A 27,376-nucleotide genomic window follows, 5' to 3' on the forward strand; every position below is an offset into this window, starting at 1 on the left:
ATCAGCACGGGTGCCAGACCAGCGCGGGGCGGGGGAATCAGCCCCCAGGCTCCCCACCTCTGCCTAGCGCCAGGAGGAACAACGGCCCCGGGCTGGCAGCGGAGCCCTGCTCATCCCAAAGCCCCCCGCGGAGCAAGGGGAGGGGGTGGCCCTCGGAGCAGGACCCTTTCCCAGCCCGGCGAGGGGTGAGCATCCCCCGCCTGGCGGTGGGGGGAGCGCCCTGGTCCCGGGTCCGTCCCCGGCCGGGGCGGGCGAGCGCGGTGCGCTGGTGCCATCTCCTGGGCTCCCCGCTCCCTGCCCGCACCCGGGCGGGGCAGCCCCCGCTGATATCAAACGACTAATCAAACGGAACCGTTTGCAGTAGTTTGACTTCCAAACAATTAGAACCGACGTGTCGCTACCGGTTAATTCAGGTTTCGAGCATTTCAGTGGTTCCCCCAAGCAGGCGCCCCCCGAGCCCAAGCCCGGCTCTGCCGCATCCAGGCGGACCCCCAGCCCTTGCTGGGCACCCCAAGTCATCCAGCACGGCTCAGCACTGCTCCCCCACACGCTCCAAGGGCTCGCTCCAGCCCTCCCCGTGCCACCAGAGGTTTCCCCGCTCACACAGCAGGGAACTTGCTCCTTGAAAATACATCGGTCAATATTTATCTAGTGTTAAAAGCCGGTTCCTCTATCTGACAAGCCCTAGAGAAGCCGGTGAGCCTGCTGGCTCCAAATCACAGCTCAGTTCCTCTTCCAAAGCACCCTAAATCCAGGCTAAAAATAAATGGGCTTTATCGATTTCCTTTTTTAAGCTAACACTGGGGAGCGATGCTTTCAGCGTTCAAGGAAGAGCAAAGGGTATATTAGTCACAGGCAAGTACAGTCACAGCACTCCGAACCCCCCAGGGGTGCAAGTAAAGCCCGTCTCCCACCAAGCCCCTTGCACAAGGCAGAAGGAAAGCAGCAGGAGAGCTGCGAGTCTGGCCCACAGGGGTTATCCCACGGCCCGGCACTGAGGCAGCCCCCCCAGCACTGCCCAGGGTCACCCCTGCAGGTTGCTTGTTGGGGTCTTAAAAACCCACCCTGGGGCAGAGGCTGTTTGTGATGCACCCAGGCAGGAACACCCTGAAGCAGCATCAAGTCAGCAGAGAGGAGACGCTCGCTCACCGCACTGCGGACACATCCTGATCCCCATCCTGGTCCTCAGAGGGCTCCCACTGTGAGCAAAGGGAGCAAGGCAGGCAAGCAGCCAGCTGAGTAAGGGACGCAGCCCCTCTGCCCAGCCAGCAACAGCAACCAGCATCAGCCCAGGGCCACAGCACCACCCTGGTGGAGGGGAGCAAGGGCTGGTGGCACCTGAGCTTGAATGTGGGTGGAGGGAGGGGGTGAGAGCCCAGATGGGGCTTGTCAGGGTAACTAGCACTCAGGGCCCTGCATCTCTGTGAAGAACTGTTTGTCTCCTTAAATAAACAGCATCACAAGTCCCTGCCACACAAAGACTGTTTTGTTGGTGGTTGTAAAGAGACAAGTGAAAGGCTCGAGAGGATGGGGCTGCACTTCTGCCTAATGCTGCATCCCCAACTCCCCACAGCATCCTCTTCCTCCTCAAGCTCATTCCTTCACCCCCGAGGCAGGGCGCGCCTGGCATACCAAACTAAACCCCATGACATCCCTCTCTGCTCCCCTGGGTAAGCCCAACCGCAGAGACATTGCACATCTGCCCAGCTGTTTTGAACCAGGGTCACAAGGCTCCCGTTGCTTTCTCCCTAAGCAAACAGAGAGCAAACCGCCCCGAGGTGACTGCTGTCTGCACAGCACCTACGCGCTGAGACAGGAGAGGCTCCAGCCTCCAGCCTGGCTGAAACAGCACCCAAGCACCCAGCTGATGTCCCACTCCTGGGGCAACAGGCACGTGGCCAAGCCTGGGGACCTGCCACCCCAGGCCAGATCTGCCCAGCACCTCCAGCTGGGGCATTGCTTTGGCCAGGTCAGATCCAAAGGCTTTACTTTGTTTCTGATTAAAACCCCCTCCAGCACTTGGGAAGGCAGATGCTGAGAAGCTAAATCCCAGCAGCATTCATGAATGCACTCCCTCCTGCCAGCACCGGATGGGATATTCCTTCCAGGCACTCGCGGTGCGCTCCAAGCACGCTTGCTGCACTCCTCCCTCGAACAGACTCGCTTCCCCAGCTGCAGCCCCTCACAGCTATGAGGAACCTCCATCCTTGCTCCACAGGCGGCCGACCCTCTCTGCCGGAGGTGGGTGGGAGTCTGGGGCTGGTGCAAAGCCCAGCTGGGGTGCAGGACGTTGTGTTGGCGGGAAAAGCCAAGAACAGAAGCTGAGCTTTGCTTATTAAAGGTGCATGGGGTGTCTTTTCTCCACAGGTGAACACCAGCATCCCATCGCTCTGAATCACTCGAGTCTCAAACAGAGCAGCAGTGGGCTTGGCAGGGTTCCCCAGAGATTTAGTGCATCCTGGGTTATTTGCACAGAGGCTGCAGGGCACAGGAGACAGCAAAAGGCATGCCATGAAATAGATGTCATGGACAGCTTTGCCCACAGCAAACAAACAAGGCACATTGCTCCCCAGGGAAACGATTCCTGGCTTGGCCAGCCCACACTGGGATCAGATGCAGTGGAACAAGCAGGGCTCCCATGAGAGATGGGGTGCCCAAGAGGTGCCTGCACGAGCAGGGTACCTGCAGGCATGGCAGGGCTCTGGGCTGGGGGCTGTGGCTGCAGAGCCCCTTGGCACCCCTCCACACCTCCCTCCGCACCGGCTACCCTGGAAACACATCCTAAATAAAAGCTGAGCTCGGATAAATAAATGTGTCTGGAGGCCGGCAAGCTGGCCGACACGGAGAGGAGGCGGGGGAGCAGCCCTGCGCCAGCAAGGATGGAGACCATGGCTGCCTCATCCACCAGCCCCTGGGCTGCAGGGCAAGGAAGGAATTGAACTTTTCTTATTTTTCCCCCAGCTTTCCTCAGAGCAGCCCCCGGCAGGCTCCCCCAGCCCCCTGCCCACCCTGGCAGCGAGGTTTCCCATGGTGGGCACTTACCAAAGGGTGAGGGCAGCTCCCTGCTGCCTGCAAATGGAGGTGGGGGCACCCAGGCAGGGGCTTCCCACGCCAGCAGTGGGCAAGCCCTGGCTGAAGCTGCTTTCAAGGGGGGGGAGGGTGAGGGTCCCGCCGCAGCAGTGCCGGAGTGGGTTTCAGTGCAGAGCCAGGCTGCCAGCCCTGCCCGAAGAGCGAAGGCACCGCTCCACGCTGGCTCTGCCCCGCCACTGCTCGGCCAGATGTTGGCTCGGAAAAGGAAAAACAAATCCCCAGCTGTCACCAGGGCCTGGCTGAGGCAGAGCAAATGTGCTGGCCAGATGTGGGGCATGGGGCTGTGCTCGGGGGCTCCGGCAAGGGGGGCAGCCGAAGCAGCCTGCGGCACGAGCGGCTGCATTGCCACAGGGACTTGGTGGGGACATATCTCTGGATAACACATGAGGTTTCAACAAGAGGTTGTACTTTCTTATTGGAGGGGAGGGAAAAACAAAACAAATAATAAAAAAAGCAGTGAAGGTTTTATTCTGTCCTCACAGTGGCCAGGTTTGTCCCTGGTATTTTCCCACCAGCCTCCTCCCAGTCAGTGCCGGGTGATGCTGAAACCAGCAGGGCCAGCAAGCGGCAAACCCTGCTGCTGCAGGTGGCTGTCCTGCTGCTGGAGTAGGGAGACCCCCACCTGCAGAGGCAGGAGTGGGCCAGGAAGCATCCCAGAGTGGAAGATGCTCAGGGTGCCTGGACCTGTCTTCTTGCTTAAGCTGTACTTGCTGCCCTTGCCCGAGGCTGATGCTCCCCTGGCAAACGGTGGCTCATCCCTGTGCCACAGGGTGCAAGGCAAGCCTGGGGACCAGGAGCCAGGAGCAAACCCACGGATGCTTACTGATGGGTTGGAGGTGGTCCTGGCGCATCCTTTCAGAGAGCAGAGTGGGACCTCCTGCGCCAAGCAGGCAGGAAAGGAGTGGACACACCAGCCTGCCTGTTAGCCACGAATTATGATGGAAACAGCCCAGATCAAACATCCACCCGGAGGCCAAACCCCGCACACCTCTATCACTCAATCTGCCCTTAACGAGGCAAAGAAAGGGGGACCACTGAGGACAGGCAGCAAAGCAACTCAGAGGTCCTCAGTAGATCTCAAGATAAAGAGCAGGAAAGGGAATACTTGGCAAAATCGAATCTGTACAAATCAGCAAGTCTGGATAATATGTAACCCCCAGACTAAATAGAATTAGCTAATGAACTTACTGAGCCCCTGACAATTACTCATAAAAAGTTACTGAGAAAACGGCACATCCCAGGTTTATTTAATGTCTTTATTAATGATCTGAAAGAAAGAGTAAACAACAAATTAATTATGTTTGCAGATGACTGTAAGCTGGAAGGTGTTGCAAATACTGCCAAAGACAGTGAAGTCACACCAAGGGCCCTAAAGAGGTTAGAAATAAACCTGCAGGAAACAAGCCGCATGTAATCCGTCAGTGAAACATGGCACAGGGGAAAAAGGACCTGAAATACAGACATCCAAGAGGAAGGAGGGGTGTGCTGTGCAAGATTCTAGGAGGCCAGGGGCAGCTTTGGAGGGGGATGGAGATATGGGAGACAAGCTATGCTGTAAGCAAGGAGAGCCCCAAAACCTGCTGGGACTCTGCGGGGCAAGGAGCAGGGAGCCAGGCTGTGTGGGATGCTGCATCTCCGGAAGGTTGTGGCCTCATCCTGAACACGTGCGGCATCAGCTTTGCTCCAGGGGGAGAAACTGAAAAGCTCTTTCCGCAGTGCCATGCTAGCGTAGTTGGGCTGTTAGTAAACCCCCAGGGCTGAGGATCATCCCAATCGCCTTCAGTCCTGCTGAGAGGCGTGGGGCTTGGCGAGCCACTTTGGCAGACAGCAGGGAAGGCAGCACAGCAGCAGGCAGGCTGGCTGCCCAGGGACAACAGCCAGCAGTGGGCAACACAGCTTCGGGACCCCGCCACCCATCTGGGTCTGCGCAGACACCAGGAGCTGGTTTTGCTCCCCCAAAAGTGCCTGGTGCCAGGGCCGGCTTTGCCGGGAGCAGGGGTGTCACCGGAGCCACCCGTCGCACCCCGTGTCCAGCTCCTGCCCGCTGCGGCCGCTCCGCCCTCGCCTCGCCCCAGCACGAACAAGGGTGCTTTGAGCAGTGGGTGGGTGGCGGGTGGGAGCCTCTAGCCCTTTAAGAGAGAAAATTGACTTTGTAATATGAGCGAATTCCTCCTTTCTGACAGGCGGGAGAAGTTACGGGTCCCTCCCTCGCTCCGTTTTATTAAATATAGTAGTAGCAGCAGCCCTGGCTTGGGAGCAGGCGCTGGTGGAGGCTGTGCCGTGCCCGGAGCCCGAGTGCTGCTCCAGCCCTGGGGGACACCATGGGTGCCCAAGGTGGCATCGCCACGCTGCTGCTGCTGCTGCTGGCCTGCCAGCCCGTCTGCGCAGGACCCCCGGCCGGAGGTAAGCCCCGTCCCACCAGCCCACTCGGGGGATGGAGCGGGGAGAAACCAGTGGGATGAGGCTCAGCTTCGGGTGCACAGTGTGGGCTGGGAGGGATGGAGACTCGGCAGGGAACAGTGTGGGCACCCATGGATGCATGCTGTCCCTCCCCACGGTGCAGGGGTCCTGTCACCAAGCTGGCAGGAGCAAGGCGAGGCAGCTGCCTGTTTTCAGGCAGGGTGTTTTGGCCAGGTTGTCCTGCGGGGAAAGCCAAGGGACAGAGCAGGGCTGCTCCCCCACCATGGCTCTCAGGGTGCTGTGTACCCTGGCTGTGCCTGATGCTTTCCTCCAGGGCACACGCAAAGGTGGTGTTGGCTGGGATGGGGCTCACTCCCCGCACACATGCAGCAGCCACAGGGCTTTGGTGTACGCCGTGAGCAGCCCACGGGAGAAAGGCACCTTTCCCTGCTCTGCCAAAGCCCTGCACCATGGGGACGGGGCACTAGCACGTCCTGCAGCCCCAGTGGGGACAGCCAGCCCTCCCTGCCCAGGTCTGGCCTTGCCACAGTAACAACCTGCGAGGGCAGCCCCGCTCATCGTCCGAGGAGCAGGAGCTTGGATGGTGCCAGTGGGAAGGATAGAACTGGGCAGCATTTGCTTGGGTGTGTGTCGCCTCCCAGCTCCGTCCTGTGCACGCCGGGCAGCTGGGTGCATGAGGTGGGGGACTTGCCGCTCCTGCCAGCACAGCTCCAGAGGGTTGCAGGATCACCCCTCAGGTGATGGGGCACCAGGAACCATCCCCGGGTGAGGGCCAGGAGAAGGATCCATGGTGCCACAGGACAGGCTGGCCTCAGGCAGCAGGGAGGGCAGGGGCTGCTGGCTGCTGCACGGGGACAGAGCTGGGCAGAGGGGTTACTGCAGGGCATGGGCTGGGTGGGGAGCAGGGCGGGTGATTTATACCCAGTTTTCCCCAGGCAGTGGCCAGGTTTGACCACACAGCTCTTGGCACGGTGGTGTGCCCTGCCTCAGCATCCCAACAGCCATCCCGCAGCCCTGGTCCCACCCTGTGCCTCCTCCCTGCGCCTTCTGCCTCCTGCTCCCTCCCCTGCTCTGGGATGCTTGTACCTTGTCTGAGCCTCAGCAGGCTCTGCAGGGCATGGACACGGGTCTCATCCTGCCTGGGACATGTCTGTGCCTTAGCCTGGCCCTCCAAGTTGCACGCAGGGTCATTTGCTCCAGGTCAGCAGTGTCCACAGCTTCAGAAGTGAAGGGAATTTAAAAAGCACTTTTTTTTCCCTAACTCACCCAAAAAATAATATAATATCTCACTGAGCAGTTTCTCCTCCCCAAACCTCCTCCTGGGCACTGGGGCTCTGACCGACAGTGGGTCAGGAGCTTGCTCCAAGCAGTTTACAAAGGAACAGCTGACCACCTCTGGTCATTTGCTCCCCACCCATCTTGTGCGTTCGAGCCTGTGTTGAGGATGAGGATGATCCCAGAGCCCAGCCTTGTGGCCCTCCGCACCTGCAAGATCCCTGCAGGTCCCTTGTTGTCCCCATTCCCTCCCCAGCAAGCAGGTGGCCTCCAGGACACACTCCTCTCCTTCCCTCTGGACTCGTTCCTTTTTTTTTTCATGCACCAAAATAGGAAGATGCCTGGCAAGCTGAGTGGAAAAAAAAAATCCCTTTTGTTAATGAAAAGAGTGGTCTTCTTCCTTCCAGCCCTGACCTTTCCATCCCAGGCAGGGATTTCACTATGCAGAACTATTGCTTGCTTGGGTGTCCAGGATGGGCCCTGCTCCTGGGGGCTGCCCTGGCGCTCCCAAGCTCTTTCACAGTGAACAGGCTGAAGCAACCCCAAAAACCAGCACGTGGCTTTCAGTGGCATCTGCCAACACCCCCACATTCCCCCCAGGTAACACCACCTATGGCAGGGGCATGGCTCCACAGATCAACAGGCATCTGCCTGGCACAGACCTGCAGGGCTGGGAAAGGAAAGAGGTTTTACACCCATTTTCTGATGCTGGGGACTATTTCTGCCCCTGGCCGAAGCAGATGTGCCAGGCGTGACCCCGGGTTTGGGCACCAGCTTCCCTCAAGCTCCTTCCCCTTGGCAGCATCCCTGCTGAGACCACCAGTGCTGGTGCCAGGTGTTCCCACAGGCAGCCTGCCCTGGGACATCACTCCATCCCCATCAGGGAGAGCCACAGCACCCAGCAGCAGCATGCGGGGCACGGGGCAGGGGACAGGCTCATTTTTAGGGGCAAAACCTGTGTTTTGTGTTGCCTCCGACCCCAGGTTCAGGGGCTTGGGCTTTCTGCCCAGCCTGAAATGGAAACAGTCATCTCGCACATCAACAAATACAAGATTATATCAAAAAGAAAAAACACTCATAAAACTTGTCCTCTTGACATCTGAGTGTGAAGCTTTAGTAAACTGTTTTTAGACATCCTGGCTCTCCTCCGGTTCCCAGTGAGGTCACCCACAGGCTGAGCTCCCCTTCCCCAAAAACCCTCTTGCTGGGGGTCTGTAATGAGGAGGGATGGGGAGTAAGGGGGAATCTGATGCGTAGGGTCCCCGTGAGCAGTGTTCGCCCCGAGCTTCCAGCAATGGGGTGCCAAAAAATGCAACCCCCCAAGTCTCGGGTGGACCCCCAGCAGTGGTGATGGGGGGGAGGTGAGCGGAACCCTGCCTGTCCATGGCTGCCCCACGTAGGGTACCTGCCCATGGTGGGGGGAACCGTGTCTGCCCCAGCATACCCAGCCAGGACCCCTCCTGCCTTATCCGGGGTGGTCAGCTCTAGGGAGCCGCCTCGGCTGTTCCTCTCCTCCACTTTTGGAAATCCGACAGATTTATTCAACCTTTCTTTTTTGTGAATGCGCCACATGTTTTGAGGTCATAGCTCCAAGCAGCTGGAAAAGTTTCCAGCTGATGGGAAAGAACAGGAAAAAGGCTGAAAAGGAGGCAGAATGCAAACTGGTATCGTGGGAATCAGGGAGGAATATTCTGGTCTCACTCTTATATTTAGCAACAGAGGGCTGCGGGCAAATATATAATAAGCGCATTCCTCCAAGATCGCAGGACAGGGTTAAGCTCACCCGGAGGAACTAACGTCAGGTTGAAGGCTGGACAGTAACAGGACTTTGGAGGCAGTAGGCTAATGCTGTCTGTGTGCCTAAATAAAGCTCAAAGCACAGACTGTTCGCAACAGGCGTTGGCTCAGCCCAGCCTCGGCTCCCAGGGGTTGCTCCCGTGGCCCTTTCCAGGTGCCTGGAGAAGCTGGGCTCTGGCTTATCTCCTTTTTGGGAAGCCAGACTCCCCAGGCATCAGCATCACCCCCAGCCTTCAGCCAGGAAAGTCCTAGAAACTCCTTGGCTCATATCTGTACACTTCCCAGCTCTTGCCTGGCCGTCCCAGGCCATTTCCACGTTCCCAAGTCACCCCAGCAGCTACAAGGCAGGTCTGCCTGCCGCGCAGCCCGGTTTGCAGCCAGTCCCTTCACCACCCCGTATCTCCAAACCTCCTAGAGACACAGAGCGAGTCCATCAGAGACCCATCATTCCCAAGCCAGCCCTTCCCTGAACAATCTCCATCATGCCCGGTGCTTGGCTGCACGTTGCCGTGCTGCATGTGGATGGGGTGCCACGCTGAGTTTTCCTAGGCTAAATGTAACAGAAAAACTGAGGTCAAGAGAAAAATGTTATGATTTTTCTCCCTGAGCTGCTGCGGCCATAGACATGCAAGTAGACATGCCTACTTGATGGTCATTTTACTTGTGAAGTTTGCAAATGGACCCAAGACTTTTCGTTAAGGTGCCAGAACGAGAGAACCCATTTTGCTCCACTCCAAAGCCAAGGGCTGCTTTGCAAAGGAGAGCCCAGAGTTGGGGCAGCTTGGGATTCTGCAAAGCGGGCTTAAAACCAGAGAAGCGGGACTGCTACAGCTCCTCCTGAGCCCGGGATGGGCAGGATGCAGGTTTGCCACCCAGTTTGTCACTCGTTTGCTGTCACTCATTCTCAGAACTGACCAACTAGGGCCTCCGAGCATCTTCCTGCCAGCCAGCAGCGGGTGGGGTGAAAGATGTTTATGTCCCGTGCCCTGGATCCAAGAGGGTAAAAAATTCCCATTTTCCATCCTTCCTCCCCGGGGTGTGTCACCCGTGCGAGTCATGCATTGCTCCGTGCAATACCTCTGGGAGCTGCCCTGCGCCCAACGGCTGCTCTTGGCTGCCTGACAGCCGGACAGACACAGTAGCAGACAGAAAACGTCCCGGGGAAGGGAGGGCACTGCCAAAAATTAATGGGAGTGGAGAAAGTCATGGGGCAAACAGCACTGTTTGGAGGTAGCCGGTCCCATCATGTGCCTCCAAGCCAAGGGGACAGAAAAGTAACGTTCACCCATCACCATGACTCACTGACTCTTCAAGGAGTAGTCATGGGCTGTGAGTCAGCTCGAGGCGGCCCCCATGAATCCCTGCTGCTGCTTTTGCCCAAATCTTGGCTTTCACGTGGTTGTTTTTTCTTCCTTCTGTGGGCAGGCAGGGTGAGATGGGGAAGGGAGAGGGGGTTTGGGGTCAGAGCCCCCAGCTGTTTGCAGTGCCATCCCCAGGCATGTTAATGGATGCTCCCCACCTGTTATCATGCTGTAAGCCCCCCCGGTGCTCCCCAGCACACAGGCAGAAAGCAAGGGGGTTCAGGAGGAATTTCCTATTCCCTTTCCCAGCCTCTGGCCAGGGTTCAGCTGGGCTTCAAGGTTTTCTGCATCCCATCCCACAGAAATTTCTGGGCCCACCAGGGTCATTTCCTCTGGGAGTTGGGGAGAAGAGAGCGAAGTCTTGGCCCGAGGTAGATGAGGCTGAGAAAAGCCTCCTGTCCCACCCCGCAGCCCTGGGAGGGGATGTGCGAACCCCGCTTCCACACCCCCACAGCCCCACGCGGCCAGCTATACATTTCCCCACTCTAGAAATAGAGCAGGCATTTATTTTCTCTATAAACATCACCCCGCTGTTTGTTTCTCATAGATGGAAAAGCCAGGGGGATAACAGGAGTGGGGAGGGGGAGGCAGGGTAGGGAGGGGAACCTCCAAAAGGATGGGGAGAGAGGGGAGAGGAAGAGAAGAGAAGAGAAAGAAGAGAAGAGAAGAGAAGAGAAGAGAAGAGGAAGAGAAGAGAAGAGAAGAGAAGAGAAAAAGAGAAGAGAAGAGAAGAGAAGAGAAGAGAAGAGAAGAGAAGAGAAGAGAAGAGAAGAGAAAGAGAAGAGAAGAGAAGAGAAGAGAAGAGAAGAGAAGAGAAGAGAAGAGAAGAGAAGAGAAGAGAAGAGGCAGAAATTTCAGTTCTAGAAAAGGGAGAAAAAAGAAAATAGTTATTTTCTTCGCAGTTAGAACTCCAAGGCAAACAATTTAGCATGTCAGCCCCAGAGGAGCAGAAAATACTCCCCTTCCACACTGCAAACACCCTTCCCTGCCCTTGGAGACACTTTTCTCTGCCCCTCACAGCACCCAGCATCACCCAAAGTGCACGCCGGCCACAGCCCTTGCAGCCCCGCAGGATGCTGTGCGTGCTGTGGGTGCTGTGGGTGCTGCGGATGCTTTGGGTGCTGCGGGTGCTGTGGGTGCTGCAGGTGCTGCCCTGCCAGCACGGCTATGGCCAGACCGCCCCAAGCTGCACATTTGAAAAGCTCCTTTCCCTAACCTTGAGGGCAGCACTGGATGCTGACATTGAAGCCAGCAGGTAGCTCCTGGCAGAGCTTCAGCATCTCCCTCTGTGCGCCGCTCGTGCCCACCCATCCCCGCCTCACCCCGGCTTTGGCCGCCAGCTCCCTGATCTTGGCACTTCAAAAGCCGTTTGGAATGAGCAAGGCTGGGAAACGGCTGAGCCTGGGCGGCTGGAAACAGGCCCCTCTCCAGCGGTGGCCGCACTGTTTGTTGACAGCAGGCGAGGATCTCTCCGGTAACACCGAGCCGTTCCAGGGATGCCTGTGAGCATCCCCCGGCCACGCTCACCCCGCCGGCTCCCGGGAAGGCTCCTTCCCCCCACCGGCACTGGAGATGGGCTCAGGAATGGGCACCAGCTCTGCCGGGTGTGCAGGGATGGGATTCAGGGATCTGCAGGTGGGATGTGCGCCCTGAGTGCCCCACTCCCCAGTAACCCAGCCTCCAGCTCTGGCTTCCCCCGGGGTCCCCCTGCTCCTCCAGTGCTGGCTGGGATTGTCCCTCATGTGCCACCACACGCCCTCCCACAGCTCTGCAAGCCCTTCCCTTGCCGGGTGGGAAGCAGGGGGCATGGAGCAGGGGTAAGGAAAGCTGTGGAAGCGGGAGCCTGGATGTGCAGGGTGGAGCTGGAAAACCTGCCAGCCAGTGAGAGAGGGGGAGACGGCTTGGGAGAAAGAAAAAGAAAGAGAAGGGGAAAAAAATAGAACAAAACCCGACTTGGGATGGTTTGGAAACCACGTCCTCTGGGGCTGATACAATATTTCCAGGCCAACTTCTCCTGGCAGCAGGAGTCTGAGCAAGCTTGAGTCATGCTGCAGGGGACGGCACAAAAGCCCCATTGAGCTTCCCCAAATCCTCCCACATTCTCCCCCCGCTTTGCTTCCCAGGGCAAAAACTCTAACCGCAGCTTCCAGCTCAGGCTTATTCCTTAAGTCCCTCCAGAGCCATTTAGGCACACGTCATTAAAAGCTCTCCATTCTGACTCCCGCTCCCGCCAGGCTGTGGGGGTGCTCACCCCCGGGGATGCGGGATGCAGCCGCCGTGCGGCCGGGCCGTGGCCAGTGCCAGCTATTCGCTCCTTGCCCTCCCCTCCGTGGCTCTGCAGCTGGTCCAGCAGGAGAGCGCAGGAAATACCATCAGTTTTAGGGCTGCTTGAATCATCGTAAAACCACGCTGGATAAACGAGGGTTGGAGCTCCAGAACCCCAGCCAAGCCTCCTGGACCCTGCTTTATGGCCTCCAGCTATAGCAGCTCCTTCTTGAGGATGGGGGGTGGCAGGCAGGAGCAGGCACACGCGTGGGGCAGGGGGTCAAGGGCTGGCAGGACACGGGGTGCTACGGCAAGCCCCTCTCCCAGGCAGCACAGCATCAACAGGGAAGACGTTTTCCCCTGACACCCAAAGTCCATGGGCTGCAAAAAGGCATTTTTTTCCCCAAAGCTGTCAGGCAGGAGCCAGGGGAAGGCGAGCAGGAGAGCAGCTGGCAGGGGAACGGGGAGAGGAACTGAATTAATAAACACAGGCGGAGGGTTTCAAAGCGGCGCAGCGCAGCCAGAGGTAGGGGCGGACAATCTGCTTTGGGAAGCCGGGGCCAGCGGGATGGGATGGGGGCAAAGCAGAGCACCCCAGCCCAGGGGCTCTCCTCCCACACCCAAAACAAGGGTGATGGCCACTTCTGGCAAGCGCTTTGTGGTGGGCAGCTCCAAGGAGGGTGATGGGCCGTGGCTTTGCTGGCGGTTTCCCGGGTGTTGCTTTCCAGCAATCTCTGCTGGCCGGCACTCCTGGAAAGCACCGGCCCTGGCCCTGGGGGGCCCCGCTGCGAGGGAGGGCCAGGTGGAGGGTGGGAGGCGAGAACTGGAGCTCTCATTCCTATTGCCGGGGTTTGAAAAGCACGCACAGCCCTGGCTCGGGATGTGGGAGCTGCAATTACCGTCTGGAGCTGTGGAGGATAAAACCTGGAAGTGGGGATAAAGAAAAAAAGCCATCCTCTGTGCCGGGAGCTATCACACCAGGGATGGATCTGTGCCGATGACACCCCACCCCATAAGTCTTGAGGCTAAATCCCAGGAGCAGGAGAGCAGGGAGAGGTTTGTGCCAGGGCAGGGGCTGCTTGCTGGGCTGGCTCTGCCCCATCCCACATGCCCGAGCCCACCCTGGAGGCAGCCCCGCTGCCTGTGGAGGAAGGTCCTGCCAGCACAAGAGGGACCATGGGGTGTCCCCAGGGTCCCCACTGGGCTTGGATGCCGTCACCCGCAGCCCAAGACCAGCTCAGGTGTGACCTGTCTGCACTGCACTGGGATTGCCTCGCTGACAGAGACCCAGGGGGTGCTCAGCCCTCCTGCTGCACCCAGGCACCCGCTCAGGTCTCGGCATCCCCGAAGGCAGCAGCCCCCCAGGCGTGTGTCCCGCCCCCCCAGGCATTCCCTCCTCCCGGCAAAGCCCCAGCCAGACCCGAGGGCTGCTCCGCTGTGGCTGTGTTTGCCTTAGCCTGCCTCACAGGCTGGTCATTTCCTTCCCCAGCCATAAATAAAACCACGCCGTAAAACGGAGGGAATGTGTAACATAATGAAGCCTTTCTCAGAAAGCCCATCTGCTCCCTTCCTCCCCCAGCCCCTCTGCCCCACGTGGGGACAGGGTCACAGCCCAGCCCTGCCACCACCCGGGATGCAGCCAGGGCACAGGGGGCTGTGGGTCCTGCTGGGCATCGCAGAGCCAGGCTGGGGATTAGAGACACCAAACCCCGGGGCCACCCACGACGCAGGCAGGATGGCTGGTCCTGCCCACCCTCCTGTACTGGGAGTGGTGACAGGAGCTCATGCACAAGCTGCAAGGGGGCCAGGAGGGCTTCAAGCTGCCAAGCAGCATCCCCCAGCCTGGGCGGCTGCCTCTAAGCCCCTCTGGTGTTTGCATCCCCCCTGTTGTTTGCATCCCTCCAGCCCCTCCACTGTTTGCGCAGCGGGTGGGTGCAGTACAGCATGGCTGGCATTGAGCTTGCTCACTACCTTATAAAGTCATTAAAATACAAAAACAACCCTAAACAACTCAGAGGGCCTCAAAACAAGCTCCTGATGCTGTGGAGGAGGAATGCACCAGGCTGGTCATGGGGCATCCTGGCAGCACCCCCGTGCCAGGGGGGCTCAGCAGCACCGGGCATGCCATGGACACAGGGGCTGCTTGTTGGCACCGGCCGGCGGGCAGGAAGGGGGGCGGCCGGCGGGCTGGGCTGCACCAGCGGCCGCACAAGCCTGGGGCTGTTCGGGCAACAAGGAGCCTTCACTTCCCGGCTGTTTTTCCACCACCAGAAAACCGGTGTGGCCAGGGCGGGAAGCGGCTGCAAAGACAGAGAGGCTTTCAGTGGGCCCCGTGTGTCTGCACGGGGCTCTCCTGGCACCCACTCTGGTAATTAAAGAGCAACTTTAATGAATTCCAGTCCTCTCCCTGCAAACACACATGGGCCATCAGCCCTGGCCCCCACCTGCCCCCCACCACAGCCTGAATGAAGCGTTGTTGAGCAGCCAGCCCCTCCCCGGCGCCATGCTCCTCTCCCCAGCAGGGTTTGCCCTGATCCTTCCTCCCCAGCCTCAGCATCCTCCTCCAGGCAGAGTGACAGGAGCCCCTGCAGCTCCTCAGGGACTTGTTTGTGTCCCACATGCACCAACGCACCCCCCCATGCACACCCCAAAATGCATCCAGCTGTCCTGCAGCAGGACTGGGGATGCCCCAAGCTGGGGTCGGAGCTTGAGGGCAGGGAAGGCATCTATCCACCAGCTCGCATTTCCCTCTGCACACCGAGGAGACATCTCCCTGCTCCAAAAAACTCACACATCCAGCACCAGTCCGCTCTGCAAACCCTTGTGCTGAGCTTTGCAAGCACTTTCCCTTGCCTGGGCTGGGAGTTGGCTCCTCCATCATCCTGCGTGCTGGGGAGGAGGTGGGAGAAGCTTGTGCGCCGAGATGTTAAAGCATGGAGGAAAGCTCAAAACAGCCCTGCTGAGTCCTGGAGCACTGCGGGAGCCCCCAGCCCGGAGTCTCCTGGGCAGACCGGGACCCCTGCCCCTCCGTGGTTCTGCCCAGTGCTGGGCTCTGCTCCCTGGGCTGCTGGAGATGGCTCGCATCAGGCCTGGGGTGCCAAAAAACCCCCTGAATGCCAAAAACATCATTGGGAGAGGCCAAACCCACCGTGTGTTGAGCTGGAGGGGCGAGGGGAGGGGGCCCTGGCACCCCGGCCGCAGCACGTGGCTGGTGGCTGGGGAGGGTGCTGGGGCAGCATCCGCTTGCACAGCGCCCTGGCTTCTTCACCGGCCCCAGGAGGAGCCAAGCACGCCCGGAGCCTCGCTCCCAGCCCCTTGCTCAGAGCTTTTGGCTCATCTCCTTGTTTTTTTCAATGCAAAAAAAAAAAAAAAAAAAAAAAAAAAAGGAACAAACCCCAAACCCAAATGACAGTGCAGCCTATAATCTGCTGGCTGCTGGCCGGCTCCTTGGAAACTGTGACGGAGGCCCCTCTCGCCTCATCAACGCCTTTCCATCGGTCTGGCAAGGCAGGGGCAGCAATTCCCTGCAGGACACGGTGAGCTGGGAACGCCGATTATTTTTAGCCAGGATGAGCAGGATGGCCGGGGTGCCCACCCCAACCCACAGCCAGAATGTGGAGACCTGCTGCTCCCCATGACAGGGGAGGAAGGGCCAGCTCAGACATCTCCATCCAGGGATGAGGCTGGGCTTGGGGAATGACATGCCTATGACGTGATCACAGCACCCTTAAGTCACCTGGGAAAGGTGCTTTGGAGTCACAGAAGTGCATCCCCATGGGGCGATCCCGGGATGCTCGGCTGCATCAGATGGGGCTGGGTGCCGGCGGGGTCCCTGCTCTCTCTGTGCGTGCCCAAATCGGAGCTGCCATCCAAGCAATTGATGGGGATGGTGCACCCTGTGCCATGGAGGCTCCTTAAAGGCAAAATGCATTAAAAAAAAAAAAACAACAAAACCAGCCAGCTGTATTTCCTGCTTCTTTTGCAATGTGGAAGGCAAGGAAGAGGGGAGAAGGAGGTGAAAAGTTGCAAGTCCCTTGTGAAAGAGAAATACCACAGGTTGAGCAGTGTTTGTATCCTGGCCAGGCTGCTGAGCAGAGGAAGAGAGCGGCCCTGAAATAAAGCAGAAATTTGGGAAGACAAACAGCAGTAACTCACACTGCTCTGCTGCTGAAGAAAAATCCCTGCACCTCCAGAGTCAGGCAAGGGTCCCTCCTCCCTCCCCCAGCAAACAGCACCACTCCCCTGGGCATCCGCGCTTTCAGTAATTTTTATTAGTGTTTTACGAGCAAAGGAGAAGAAAAGCATCTCTGGCAGCTTCAAGAGAAAGGAGGTGGGACAAAATGTGCTGGCTGCAGGAGCTGCTGCCCCTTGTCACACTGGAAAACAGGATGGCTGGGCTGGACCGGCTTCTCCAGCCCCAAAACATGATCCCCAGCACCCATGGTGAGATGCTGCCCAGCCCCTGGGATGACAGAGGTGGTGGGTCCAGCCTCAGCAAGGCTTTCCCTCCCTGTGAGGGAAGATGCTTTGTGCCCATCTGAAGAGCATGTTTTTTGGATTAGGGGAAGCCACAAAACTGAAATGTAGCAAAATCCTAGTGGGAGCTGGAGCACAGAGCATGCACGCATAGGGGAACCTCAGTGGGAGCCAGCACATAATGTACATGCAATGTCTGCAGGGGCCACAATGTGTTGCATGCATGTGTGCAGCCTTGCTGGGGCCCGAGCACAGCTGTCTGCATCTGCGCAAAATTCTCTTTTGCAATACGCCACGTCACTCCTACTCACCAAACACCGGGACAAGGCAGGGCCGAGAGCCCCAGGCAGCACCCACCGCCCTTGGCCATCTTGGCGTGCCAGGGCTGGCCGGTTTTGCAAGGACCACTGGAAGGAGGGAGCAGGTCAGGAGAGGACAGAGCCCTTCACAGCCCTGCAAAGAACAGCAAAGCTCCTCTGAGTCACTGGCTGGGCCGAAGAGGACAAGGAAGCCACAGTGCCCCGTGCCAGCGGCAGGCACGAAGGCCATTAAGCGAGCAGGCTTGAGTGAGGCGCGCTGGCAGCCCTGCCCAGGGCTGGGCAAAGGGCTTGGTGTTCCAGCAAGGGCCAGATATTTTCATGCTGCCATTTCTACCCTGCCCAGGGCGGGTGGCGTGACGGTCCTTGCAACACCCACATTATTCTCGCAGACCCCAGGAGAAAGACGAGACACTTCCTCTGCTGCCAGTGGTAGGAAATGATTTTTCATGGTGTCCTGGGCAAGGAGGTCTCTCCATTCCTGAAGGGCTCAGAATAACACCCCCTACACAGGGCACCGCACAGCTCAGCTCAGAAGAAAATGCAAGGAGCCAAAGCAGAGCGCTCCAGCTCTGCCCCTGCCAGGCACACCCTCACCATCACCTCTAACGATGGGCTCGTTTCACACCCTCCGTGACTGTGGCTGCTTCTTGTTGGGTTGGGTCTTCACTTGCTGCCTCACCCCATGCCTGCTGGAGCAGGGTGGGCCTGCCCAACGTCCTGCCTGTTCCCACCCCCCTTAGCCCCACAGAAATTCAGGCAACAGGAAAACACAACTGGGGATGCAGCTGTAAAGAGCACATGTAGGTGTTCACACCCAGACCTGACTGCAGGAGGCTGGTTCCACCCCAGCGCTGCATCTCCATCCCTTCCTCCTCCAGAGGAGAGCATGGGCTGGGCAGGGATCCGCAGAGAAGTCAGACACTCGCCCCCACTGCCCCATGGCACCTTAGCAAATGGCATGTGGGACCCCAAACCCAGGTGTGGGTCTACGGCTGGGTGGATTTGACGACAAGAGCAAAAGCGAAGTACAGCAGAACAGCTCCACACATAGAAACTCAAGCACGGCAGGCTTTACAGCCCGTGACTACATAGAGACTGAAAATGCGCACGCTCACACCCCCCCACCCCCCTCCCAACATATCCTCCCCAAACATTTCCACCTTACAGGCCCTGAGTGTTTGTGCCTCACCCTGCAAGCGCAGAGTTAACCTTGCCATGGGTCGCTTTGGGGCCAACCAGGATGGGTGGCTGTGCATTGCAGACACATACATTTAACATACGTGCAATGCACACACACACGTCGAGCCAGCTGAGAAGCACAGGCACTCTAAAATTAAGCCTTGCCACTCCCTGTGCTTTTAATTCTGCCTTCTCCCGCATATGCCCTGTGACACAGTCTTTCATTTCGTGACCGCGTGCCATTGCGCTGAGTCCCTCCAAGGCTGGTGTATACTGGGCGTTGAACATGTTCCAGCTTCATCTTCAGGCGCCCCCTTTGAGCCAAGGTTTCCGTACGGTCTCACAGCCACATATGGATCGCAGGCACACGTGTTTATTCCTCCGGCACTGACAGAGCAGCCACCTTCAAGGGTGGATGTCAGCAATGTTTGGATGATACAGAGAGCTGTTAGAAAGCAGTGTAAAATAGGGAGAGGAGCAGAGCGTGGTGTTGGCTGACTCGGCGGTATCCCCAGGGCTCCCACGCAGCATCTCTCCCTTTGGCAGCGATTGGCACTAGCCAGGGAATCCAGCCAAGGCACAGCACAGCCACTGCTGGAAGGGTTCATGTTTTTCCAAAGGGAGATGGCTGTGGTGGAAGTGGGAAAGACTCCTTAGGGTAGCAGCTCGCCTCCCCGTGCTTGGGAACTCAGCCTGATGGCAGGTGCTACAGCATCTGTCCCAACCATGTAACAAGAAGGTTCCTCTAAAATGCTGTGTGGGCAACGAGAAACACAGCCTCCACCTCAGCACCTAGCCCCTAGAAACCTCTTCCTCCAGGAAAATCGGGAAACCAACTCCCCTGAGGGTCTTTCCAGGCTGCTGGGCTCCAGTACCCTGTCACTGGGGGAACGGGGAGGGATTGATGGATGGGCTTGGGAGGCTCCAGATCACGGCACCCACACGGACAGGGCTTGCAGGAGGTGTCCATCCCTACCTGACCTTCTCGCTTTTCTCCCCAGCCTCTTTCTTCGGGGATGGCTTCGTGGAGATGCCGCTAGTGGACGCCTCGCGCACAGTGCGGCTTCGCCTGCAGCTGTACACCAGCCAGGGCAGCGGGCTGCTCTTCCTGGCCGCCGGCCAGCCCGACCACCTCCTGCTCCAGCTGCAAGCCGGCAGCCTGCAGGTCAGCACCCGACACCCCGCTCCCCCGGCCAGGCTGGGGTCCACGGGGCACGGCTCCATCCAGCGCAAGGAGGGAGGGGCAGCCCACAGAGCCAGACACAAGCGTGGACAGCCAAGCTGCCAGGACCCCTGCCAGGGGGTGTTAAGAGTTCAAGAAGGGGGTGGACACAGTCCTGGGAGAATCAGTTAAATACAGAGAAACAGGGTCCAACGGGGGAAGCTCCTCACCCACTGCCGGGGGTGATGCTGGGGAGCATCGTGGAGGCACCCGGACAATGGCCCCCCACGTACATCACATGGCCAGGCATGGTGCACAGCCCCCTCGGGGTGCACGGGGTTAGTGAAGAGAAGGGATGAGACGAGGATCCAGAGAAAGAAGAGGTCTCCCCTGTCCCACCACACTAAGCCCAGGGCATGGGAAGGGATCAGGACAGAAGAATAAAATTCCCTTTCGTGGTTACGGCGTTGGCATCCACCATGAAGGGAAAGTGCCAGGAGCAGCGGAGGCACACATCCCGCCTCTGTCCTGCAGCCTGGCCTGGGCCACCAACCACATCTGAACTAAAGCAGAAGAGCAAGCAAGGAGCTGGCCAGAGGTCTCCCTAATGCAGACCATATGTCTCAGGGCCCATCAGCCAACCCTCTACTTAGGCAGGCTCCGAGCTGCTGTGCGTGGGGAACCAAGCCTGCTATTTCCCCTGCCAGCTCCCAGGGCAAGGGCTGGAAGCAGCCCGGGTTGCAGGGATGGAGGGCAGCAGGGGAAGGATGGAGCAAGGAAAGAGGAGCCAGCATCTGGCAGAATCCCTCTGTGCAGGGAGAGGAAAAGCCCAGCTGTGGGACTGGGAGATGGAAGACTTCAGGGAAGCAGCCCCCAGACTGGAATATGCTGAGAATGAGTGAAAAAGGAGAGAAATTCAGAGACCAGGACAGAGAGGGCATGCACAGGGGCGTGAGGGAGGAGCAGGGCACACATCAGTGGACTGAGGGACCAAAACACCTGCAAGCCCCCACGCTACGGGTCCATGCTTCACAGGGTATTTCTGGTAGGTGCAGAGGTGTCTCCTGTGCGGCAGATAACACCCCACTTGGGCTGAGCACTTTGTGTCCTTTCCTGCAGGCCAGGCTGCAGCTGGGGTCCGAGGAGGTGACCCTGCAGTCCCCGGCAGAGCTGCAGCTCAATAACCTGGTGGTGCATGATGTGGAGCTGCTGGTGGAAGATGGCAGGATGATGCTGACCATTGACAGCCTCTTCAACAGCTCTGTGGACATCCCGGGGCCAGTAAGGGAGCTGGACATCCAGTATGGCCTCTATGCCGGCGGGACCGGCAGCCTTGACCTACCATACCTCGCTGAGACCAGCTCACCCTTCAGAGGTTGCCTCCACTTAGTGACATTCAATGGCCTGGATGTCCTCTCCCCTCTGTCCTCTGATGGCAGCTCCAAGATCTTCCACCAGGTCCAGGAAGGCTGCAGCACGCAGTTCTCTGCAGATCCCGAGGACCCCTTTGGGTTCCTGGGACCACATTCCTACATCGCATTTCCCACTTGGGACGCAAGGAAGGAAGCGACCATTGAGTTTGTGATAATGACGAGCATCACCCAGGCACCCCTCATCTACCATGCAGGGCTGGAAAATGACTTCTTCTACCTGGAGATCTTCAACGGGCGCCTGAGAGGATTTGTTGAGAAGGGGAACGGTATCATCGTCCTGCACAACAATGTCTTCATCAGTGATGAGCAGCAGCATTACGTCAAAGTCTACACAGACATCCACAAGTTTGAGATCCTAATAGACTACTATGCTTCATCCACGTCCAACCGAGGCATCAACAACTACCTAGACCTTCAGGGAAATCTCTTCATTGGAGGTATGAATGAAAAAGCTTTGCAAAGGCTGAGGGAGCATCATCTTGCTTTCATCTCAGTGTGGACCATGACCAACAACTCATTTGTTGGCTGCTTGGAGGACCTGCGGATAAACCTGCAGAGGCGGAGTCTGCAAGATGCCGTGATCACAAAGGACATCACATCTGGCTGTGGAAAGCAGGAGCACTACTGGGACTACGATGAGGTGTATGAGCAGGATGAGGCACCCACCTCCACACCTCCAGATGTCTGGTCGGGAGCACCAGGCCTGGTGGCAGAACCGTGTCAGCCAGACAACAGCTTCCCACCTGCCTTCGCCAACATCAGCAGGCTGTTGCACGTCAGCCCCCTCATTGTCTCCGAAGGGGGTATGGCCTATCTGGAGTGGAAACACGCCCAGCCAACAGTAGACTTGAGCCTTGCAAACATCCGACAGTCCCAAATCCTCTTTAGCATCACCAACGACCCCAGGCATGGCCAGCTGGAGCTGGACATTCCTGGGTCCAGGAGCAGAAGGAAGTTCACCCTGTTGGACATCGTGAATCGGAAAGTCAAATACATCCACGACGGCTCCGAGGGGCCCATGGACCAGCTGATGCTAGAGGTGACAGTGACTGCCCAGCAAGGAGTCCCAGAGTGCCTGCGGCAGGGGCAGATGTACCTGCTGCCCATCATGATCAACCCCATCAATGATGCCCCCCAGGTGATCTTTCCCCATGGGAACCACATGACAATCCTGAAGCACACACGGAAACACCTGACCACGGACATCCTGCAGGTCCTAGATGATGACACGTCCTGTGATGACCTTGAATTCCAGCTGCACGGTGGCCAGCAGATGGAGGAGGGTTATGTGGAGTATGACTTTCACCCTGGAGTGCCCATCGAAGAGTTCTCCTGCAGGGACCTGGAAGCAGGCAACATAGCCTACGTGCACCAGAGCGGGACAAACTTACAGCTGACCTTGCAGGTGAGTGATGGCACAGTCCCAAGCCCCATTGCCACCCTGAGGATCCTCGCCATCGACCCTGACATCCACCTGCGCAACAACACCGGCCTCTCCATCTCCCAAGGAGGTGCTGCACGCATTACCACAGCCAACCTGTCAGTAGAGACAAACGCAGTGCAACAACGGGTTGCCATCCTGTACATCCTCACAGAGCCCCTACGGTATGGTGAGGTCCAGAAGCAAGGGAGCATGGGAGGGGAATGGAAAAAAGTGGAGTCCTTCCACCAGCAAGATCTGGAGCAAGGGCGCATTCAGTATTTCAGCACAGACCCGGAGCACCGCCTGGAAGACAGTGTGGAGAAGCTGAGATTCGAAGTCCAGGTAGGGCGGAAAGTCTTGCGAAACAACACCTTCCTTGTAACGATTAAAAGAGCCACCATTAAGATGAGGACCATGGTCCCCCTCCAGATGAAGAACAAGCGGCACAGAAATATCACCAGTAAGGAGCTGGAGGCGATGCTGGAAGATCCCAACTCCGCCCCAGTCCCCTTCCACTACATGATAATCCAGGCTCCCAAAAAGGGAAACCTGGAACTGCTGGGCAACAGGCTGACCGAAGGCTTTGGATTTACCCAAGACGACCTGCAAAGGAACCACCTGAGCTACAGCGTGACCATCAGGAACTCTCAGCAAGCCGAGGACACCTTCCAGTTTCGCATCCGTGCTGGTGAGCAGCACTCTCCTGTCTATACGTACACAATCAGCATTGGTGGGGACCCCGACGCACCAGCCCTGACCAACGTCCTCCTGACTGTGCCAGAAGGGGGGCAAGCTGTCATCTCCAAGGACCACTTGTTCGTACAGAGCATGAACAGCATGGACTACCTCTACGAAGTCATTGAGGGGCCAGCACATGGGAGGCTGGCCTGGGCTGCATCCCATGGCTCGGCCTCCAGAGAGGAGATCACGGAGTTCACCAACGATGACATCCTCCACCGCCGGCTGCTGTACCAGCACGATGACTCTGAGACGCTGGAGGATGACATCCCCTTCGTAGCGATCAGGCAGGGCGAGGGCAGCGCTGAGCCCGATGCGGAGGAGGTGAGAGGTGTTTTCAGGGTCTCTATCCAACCCGTCAATGACCACAGCCCGGTCCAGGTAGTGAACAAGGTCTTCAACGTGGTGCGCAATGGGCAGCACCTGCTGACAACAGATGACATTGCCTTCACCGACAAGGACTCTGGCTTCTCCGACACACAGCTGGTGCTGGCAAGGAAGGACATTTTGTTTGGCAGCATCGTGTCCGCCGATGACAGAAGCCACCAGGTCTATCGGTTCACACAAGATGACTTGAGGAAGAAGAAGATCCTCTTTGTCCATTCGGGGGCCGACCGGGGCTGGATCCAGCTACAGGTCTCAGATGGCCTCCACCAAACCACGGCCCTCCTGGAAGTACAGGCATCAGACCCCTACATCAAAATAGTCAACAACACTGGTCTAGTCATCCACCAAGGCAGCCGAGGGAGCATCGACTCCTCTGTCCTCAGCCTGGAGACCAATATGGACATCAGATCAGATGAAGAGATACGGTTCCTGATAATGACCCCCCCAAGGTGGGGGACGGTGCTGAGAGGGGAGCAGCCGATCGTGACCTTCTCCCAGAGGGACCTGCTAGCAGGAGAGATCTCCTACCACCACAACGGGAGCAGGAACACCCGAGATGAGCTCCAGTTCACTGTAGAAGCAAACGAGGTGGCGGTGGAGGACACGCTGGCCATCACCGTGTTCTTGGACACCCATCCCAGCCCCTTGCGCATAGTCAACCACAAGGAGATCCACGTCTTTCAGGGGGAAGCAGCTGGGATCAAGGAGGAGTACTTACTGGTAAGTATCCCCTTCTCTAGTCATTCCCCAAGCCTGCATCACTTCCCTGGCCACCAAACTAGGATAACCACCAGCGGGATTCCATTTTACTCCCACCTGCCCAGAGCAAAGGATTCATGCCCCTGTCAGGCTTTGCCCAGGGGTAGATGTGGGGTTCAGGCATGGCCTCGGCAAGAAGGTGACTCTTGCAGCTCATCCCATAGCAAAGTCTCGGGGGATTGCACAGCGGTGGGCCGTGGGGCAGGCCCAACCTCACAGGCAGCAGCTCCCCACTCATGCGTTGTCTCCCCCACACTGCCAGGTGACCCACGAAGAGATCCCTCCCCAAGACATAGTCTACCTGGTGAGCAGCCCCCCAGCCTCCGGCTTCCTGGCAACGCTTCAGCATGAGCAAGACTCAAACGAGCAGCCCAGCCTGGACCCCATCCAGTCCTTCACCCAGGAGGACATCAACGACGGCAGAGTCCTCTACCTCCACTCCAAGCCCAAGGAGGAGCATGACCAGTTTGTCGTGGACATCACAGCTGGTGGTGCAGACCCCCTGGAGGGGGTGGTGGTGAGCCTGGTCATACTCCCCATCACCATCCCCCTGGATGTCCACAACATCACAGTGCCGGGAGGCGGCTATGCTACCCTCTCCACAGGCATCCTCAACATCCCAAACACCTACTACACGGCTCTTGGTGTAGAGTTCAGGGTGCTCAAGCCTCCGCGGTTCGGTACCCTCCGGAACAACCAGCGGCCCGAGGACGGTGGGCTGCACAGCTTCACCTGGAGCGAGGTACAGCGGCCAGGGGTGCCCGCTTGCCCACCACACAGCTTTCCCTGGGGGGGGTGGGAAGAGGTCCAGTGTGGGCTCCAGCCCCCAGCGGCACTGGGAGGGGCTGGGGAGGGCTGCAGGGCTCCTGTACGCATCAGAAACGTTTGCCCTCAGGACGGAGGGGTTTGGAGGGGTGGGTTTGCCCTGCAGCCAAGGCACGCATCAACCCCCGAGGTGTGTTTTTAAATGTCACTGGGGATACAGGGTGGGGACGCAGGCAGAGCACCCATGCTGGGCTCCAGGTCTGCTTCCCATGGGGATCCCGCTCCCCGTCTTTGTGGTGGAAGCACCCCACGGGGATGCCTCGGGTGGCCAGCCTGCTCCCCCCTCCCAGGCTGGCTGCACAGGTCCCCCCTCCAGCGGGGCAGTGGCCTGTGCCCCCCAGGCAGGTCACCAGCCCCTGCCCCGCAGGTGCAGAGGCAGCAGATCCAGTACAGGCAGGACGGACCCCGGGCCCGGGCCGACAGCTTCACCGTCCTGGCCAACGCCTCCGCGCCGGACCGGCAGAGCCAGCCCAGGACCCTCTTCGTCACCATCCTGCCCCGCAGCGCCGAGGGGCCCCGGCTGCGGGTCAACGCCGGGCTGCAGGTAAGGGTGCGAGGCCACGGCGACGGGCACCCAGCGGGCCCCGGGTGCTCAGCGCTAAGGTACCCGGAGGGGGCGGCCAGACCAACGCGGGGACCCCACGGGACCCCCCCCAAGCCGCCGCGAACCGGGGCAGAGCAGAGCCGGAGCGCAGCCCAGAGGCAGGCGATGGGCTCGGGGGAGGGAGGTGCTTTCCCGGCGGGGCGAGGCTTTGCAGGAGGCGGAGACGGGGCTGTCCCTTCCCCCGTCCCCCCCTCCCCCCTCCCTTCCCTCCGCCCCATCCCTCCGCAGTGCCGATGCTGACACCGTCCGCAAGGTGGGAGCATCGCCCCGCACAGCCCGCATCCCCCTCCCCTCCCCGGGGCGCCCTTCCCCACGTCCGGAGCAATCCCCGGGGAGCACGACAGCAGCTTACCCACGTTCCATCAGCACAGACTGGAAATACTTAATTTATTTAGGCAGCTCTCTTAATTTATTTAGTCACACCTCTCCTTATGCCCACCTCAGTAAAAAGTCAGGAGCAAAGAGGGCTCACCTGGTGCTGAAATCCCACCTGCTGCCCCAGGCACCTCCCTGCTCCCTTCAGGATCACTAATGCTGCAGCAACGAAATTATTAGAAAACATGCAGGACCGTCAGCCCAGCAGGACCATTCCCCCCCACCCCCCAGGCTATCCTCATCCCAGGATTTCCCAGGCTGGCAGCAGGGAAAAGCAGCTCCCTCCATCAGGATCATCACACCAGGAGTACCACAGCGGCTTTGGGAAGGTGTCTGGGAGACTGGGCTCTGGAGGAGATGCCCAAAGGAAGGGTAGGGGCTGCCTGGCCCAGAGGCAGGCAGAGGTTTGGGGGTGCCCCCACCCACAGCCAGCCCTGGTGCTGAGTCTGCCTCTGTTACACCCCCAGCCCAGCAAGCTCAGCCCCCTCCCAGCAAATCCCTTTTCTAGTGCACTAAGTGATGTCTCCAGGATCTGCCCCAGCTGTGCCAAAACGCTGCCCTCCCGGCAAGGAAAAGTTAACCCCTCAGCTGCTGGGCCCGTGTCAGTCCCTCGGCCCGGCCTGCCAAAGCCAGCGTGGAGCATCCTTGAGGATGCGCTGGTCCTCAGGGAGCAGAGAGGGGCTTTTGTGCCGCTGGAGTGGGGAGCAGGGGAGGCAGGCAGGGCAGGCAGCTCTGCCCCCAGAGCCATGCACTCCTGCGTGCGGCGCGGAGCTGGCCCTGTGCAAGGGGAGGAGGAGGCTCCCTCCCTGCCTTATTTTTAGCCAGCCCATTAGCCCAGTGATTGCAAGGCACTTAGGGGAGCATGGCTTTCCATCCCAGCCACCATGCTAAAAAAAGGGTGAAAAGAAAGAAGTTCCCAAAATAAACTCTGAGGCAGCAGTCCACCCGCCTTTCCGTCGGGGGGACCCCCCGGCCCGGGGAGGGGTGAGGGCAGCACCCGGCTGCCCGCAGGAGGGTCTCTGGGGCTGGGCAAGGCTCCCTGCTCCAGGCAGGAGCAATGCTAAAGCAACCCGGGGCTCAGGAGGGGCCCGGCCCTGCTGTGTTTGTGCTCTGGAGAGGGATGACTTCAGCGTTTAAAGGTCAGGCCGGGTCCAGGAGACAGATTGCACAAAGCCTTCCTCTGCTGCCTGCGCCTGCCAGCGCCGGGGTGCGGGGTCCACGCAGGGCCAGGGAGGCAGCAGCCAGGGCTCAGACCCCCAAGTAGAGCCCCCAGCAAAGGACCAGGCAGATTTGCCTCAAGCGGCTTTTTGGGTTGGCTGGCTGCCACCGAGAGACGCTTCCACTGCTGCAGGGAAACACGGCCACGCTGCCGGCGCTGCTCCGCTGCCTCCTCGCTCGCTCTCCTGCAGAGCAGAGGCGACATAGAGGCTGAGCAAACATAATAAACCCAGTAAGCGAGAGCAGGAACCAGGCGGGAGGCTTTAAT

General features: G+C 58.8%; 1 protein-coding gene across 1 annotated transcript in view; it reads left to right on the top strand.

Moving 5' to 3' along the window:
• Nucleotides 1–5,348: 5,348 nt before the first annotated feature.
• The window catches only part of CSPG4 (chondroitin sulfate proteoglycan 4), a 28,592-nt gene continuing 6,564 nt past the window's right edge, over nucleotides 5,349–27,376 (top strand). The window contains exons 1-5 of the mRNA XM_056347653.1: nucleotides 5,349–5,493; nucleotides 19,186–19,349; nucleotides 20,466–24,047; nucleotides 24,349–24,828; nucleotides 25,279–25,455. Coding sequence (XP_056203628.1) covers nucleotides 5,412–5,493; nucleotides 19,186–19,349; nucleotides 20,466–24,047; nucleotides 24,349–24,828; nucleotides 25,279–25,455 — 4,485 coding nt within the window. The 5' untranslated portion in view covers nucleotides 5,349–5,411. The remainder of the gene's footprint in view (nucleotides 5,494–19,185; nucleotides 19,350–20,465; nucleotides 24,048–24,348; nucleotides 24,829–25,278; nucleotides 25,456–27,376) is intronic.

Source organism: Falco biarmicus, chromosome 7 (genome assembly GCF_023638135.1).
Source record: "Falco biarmicus isolate bFalBia1 chromosome 7, bFalBia1.pri, whole genome shotgun sequence".
Taxonomy (NCBI): domain Eukaryota; kingdom Metazoa; phylum Chordata; class Aves; order Falconiformes; family Falconidae; genus Falco; species Falco biarmicus.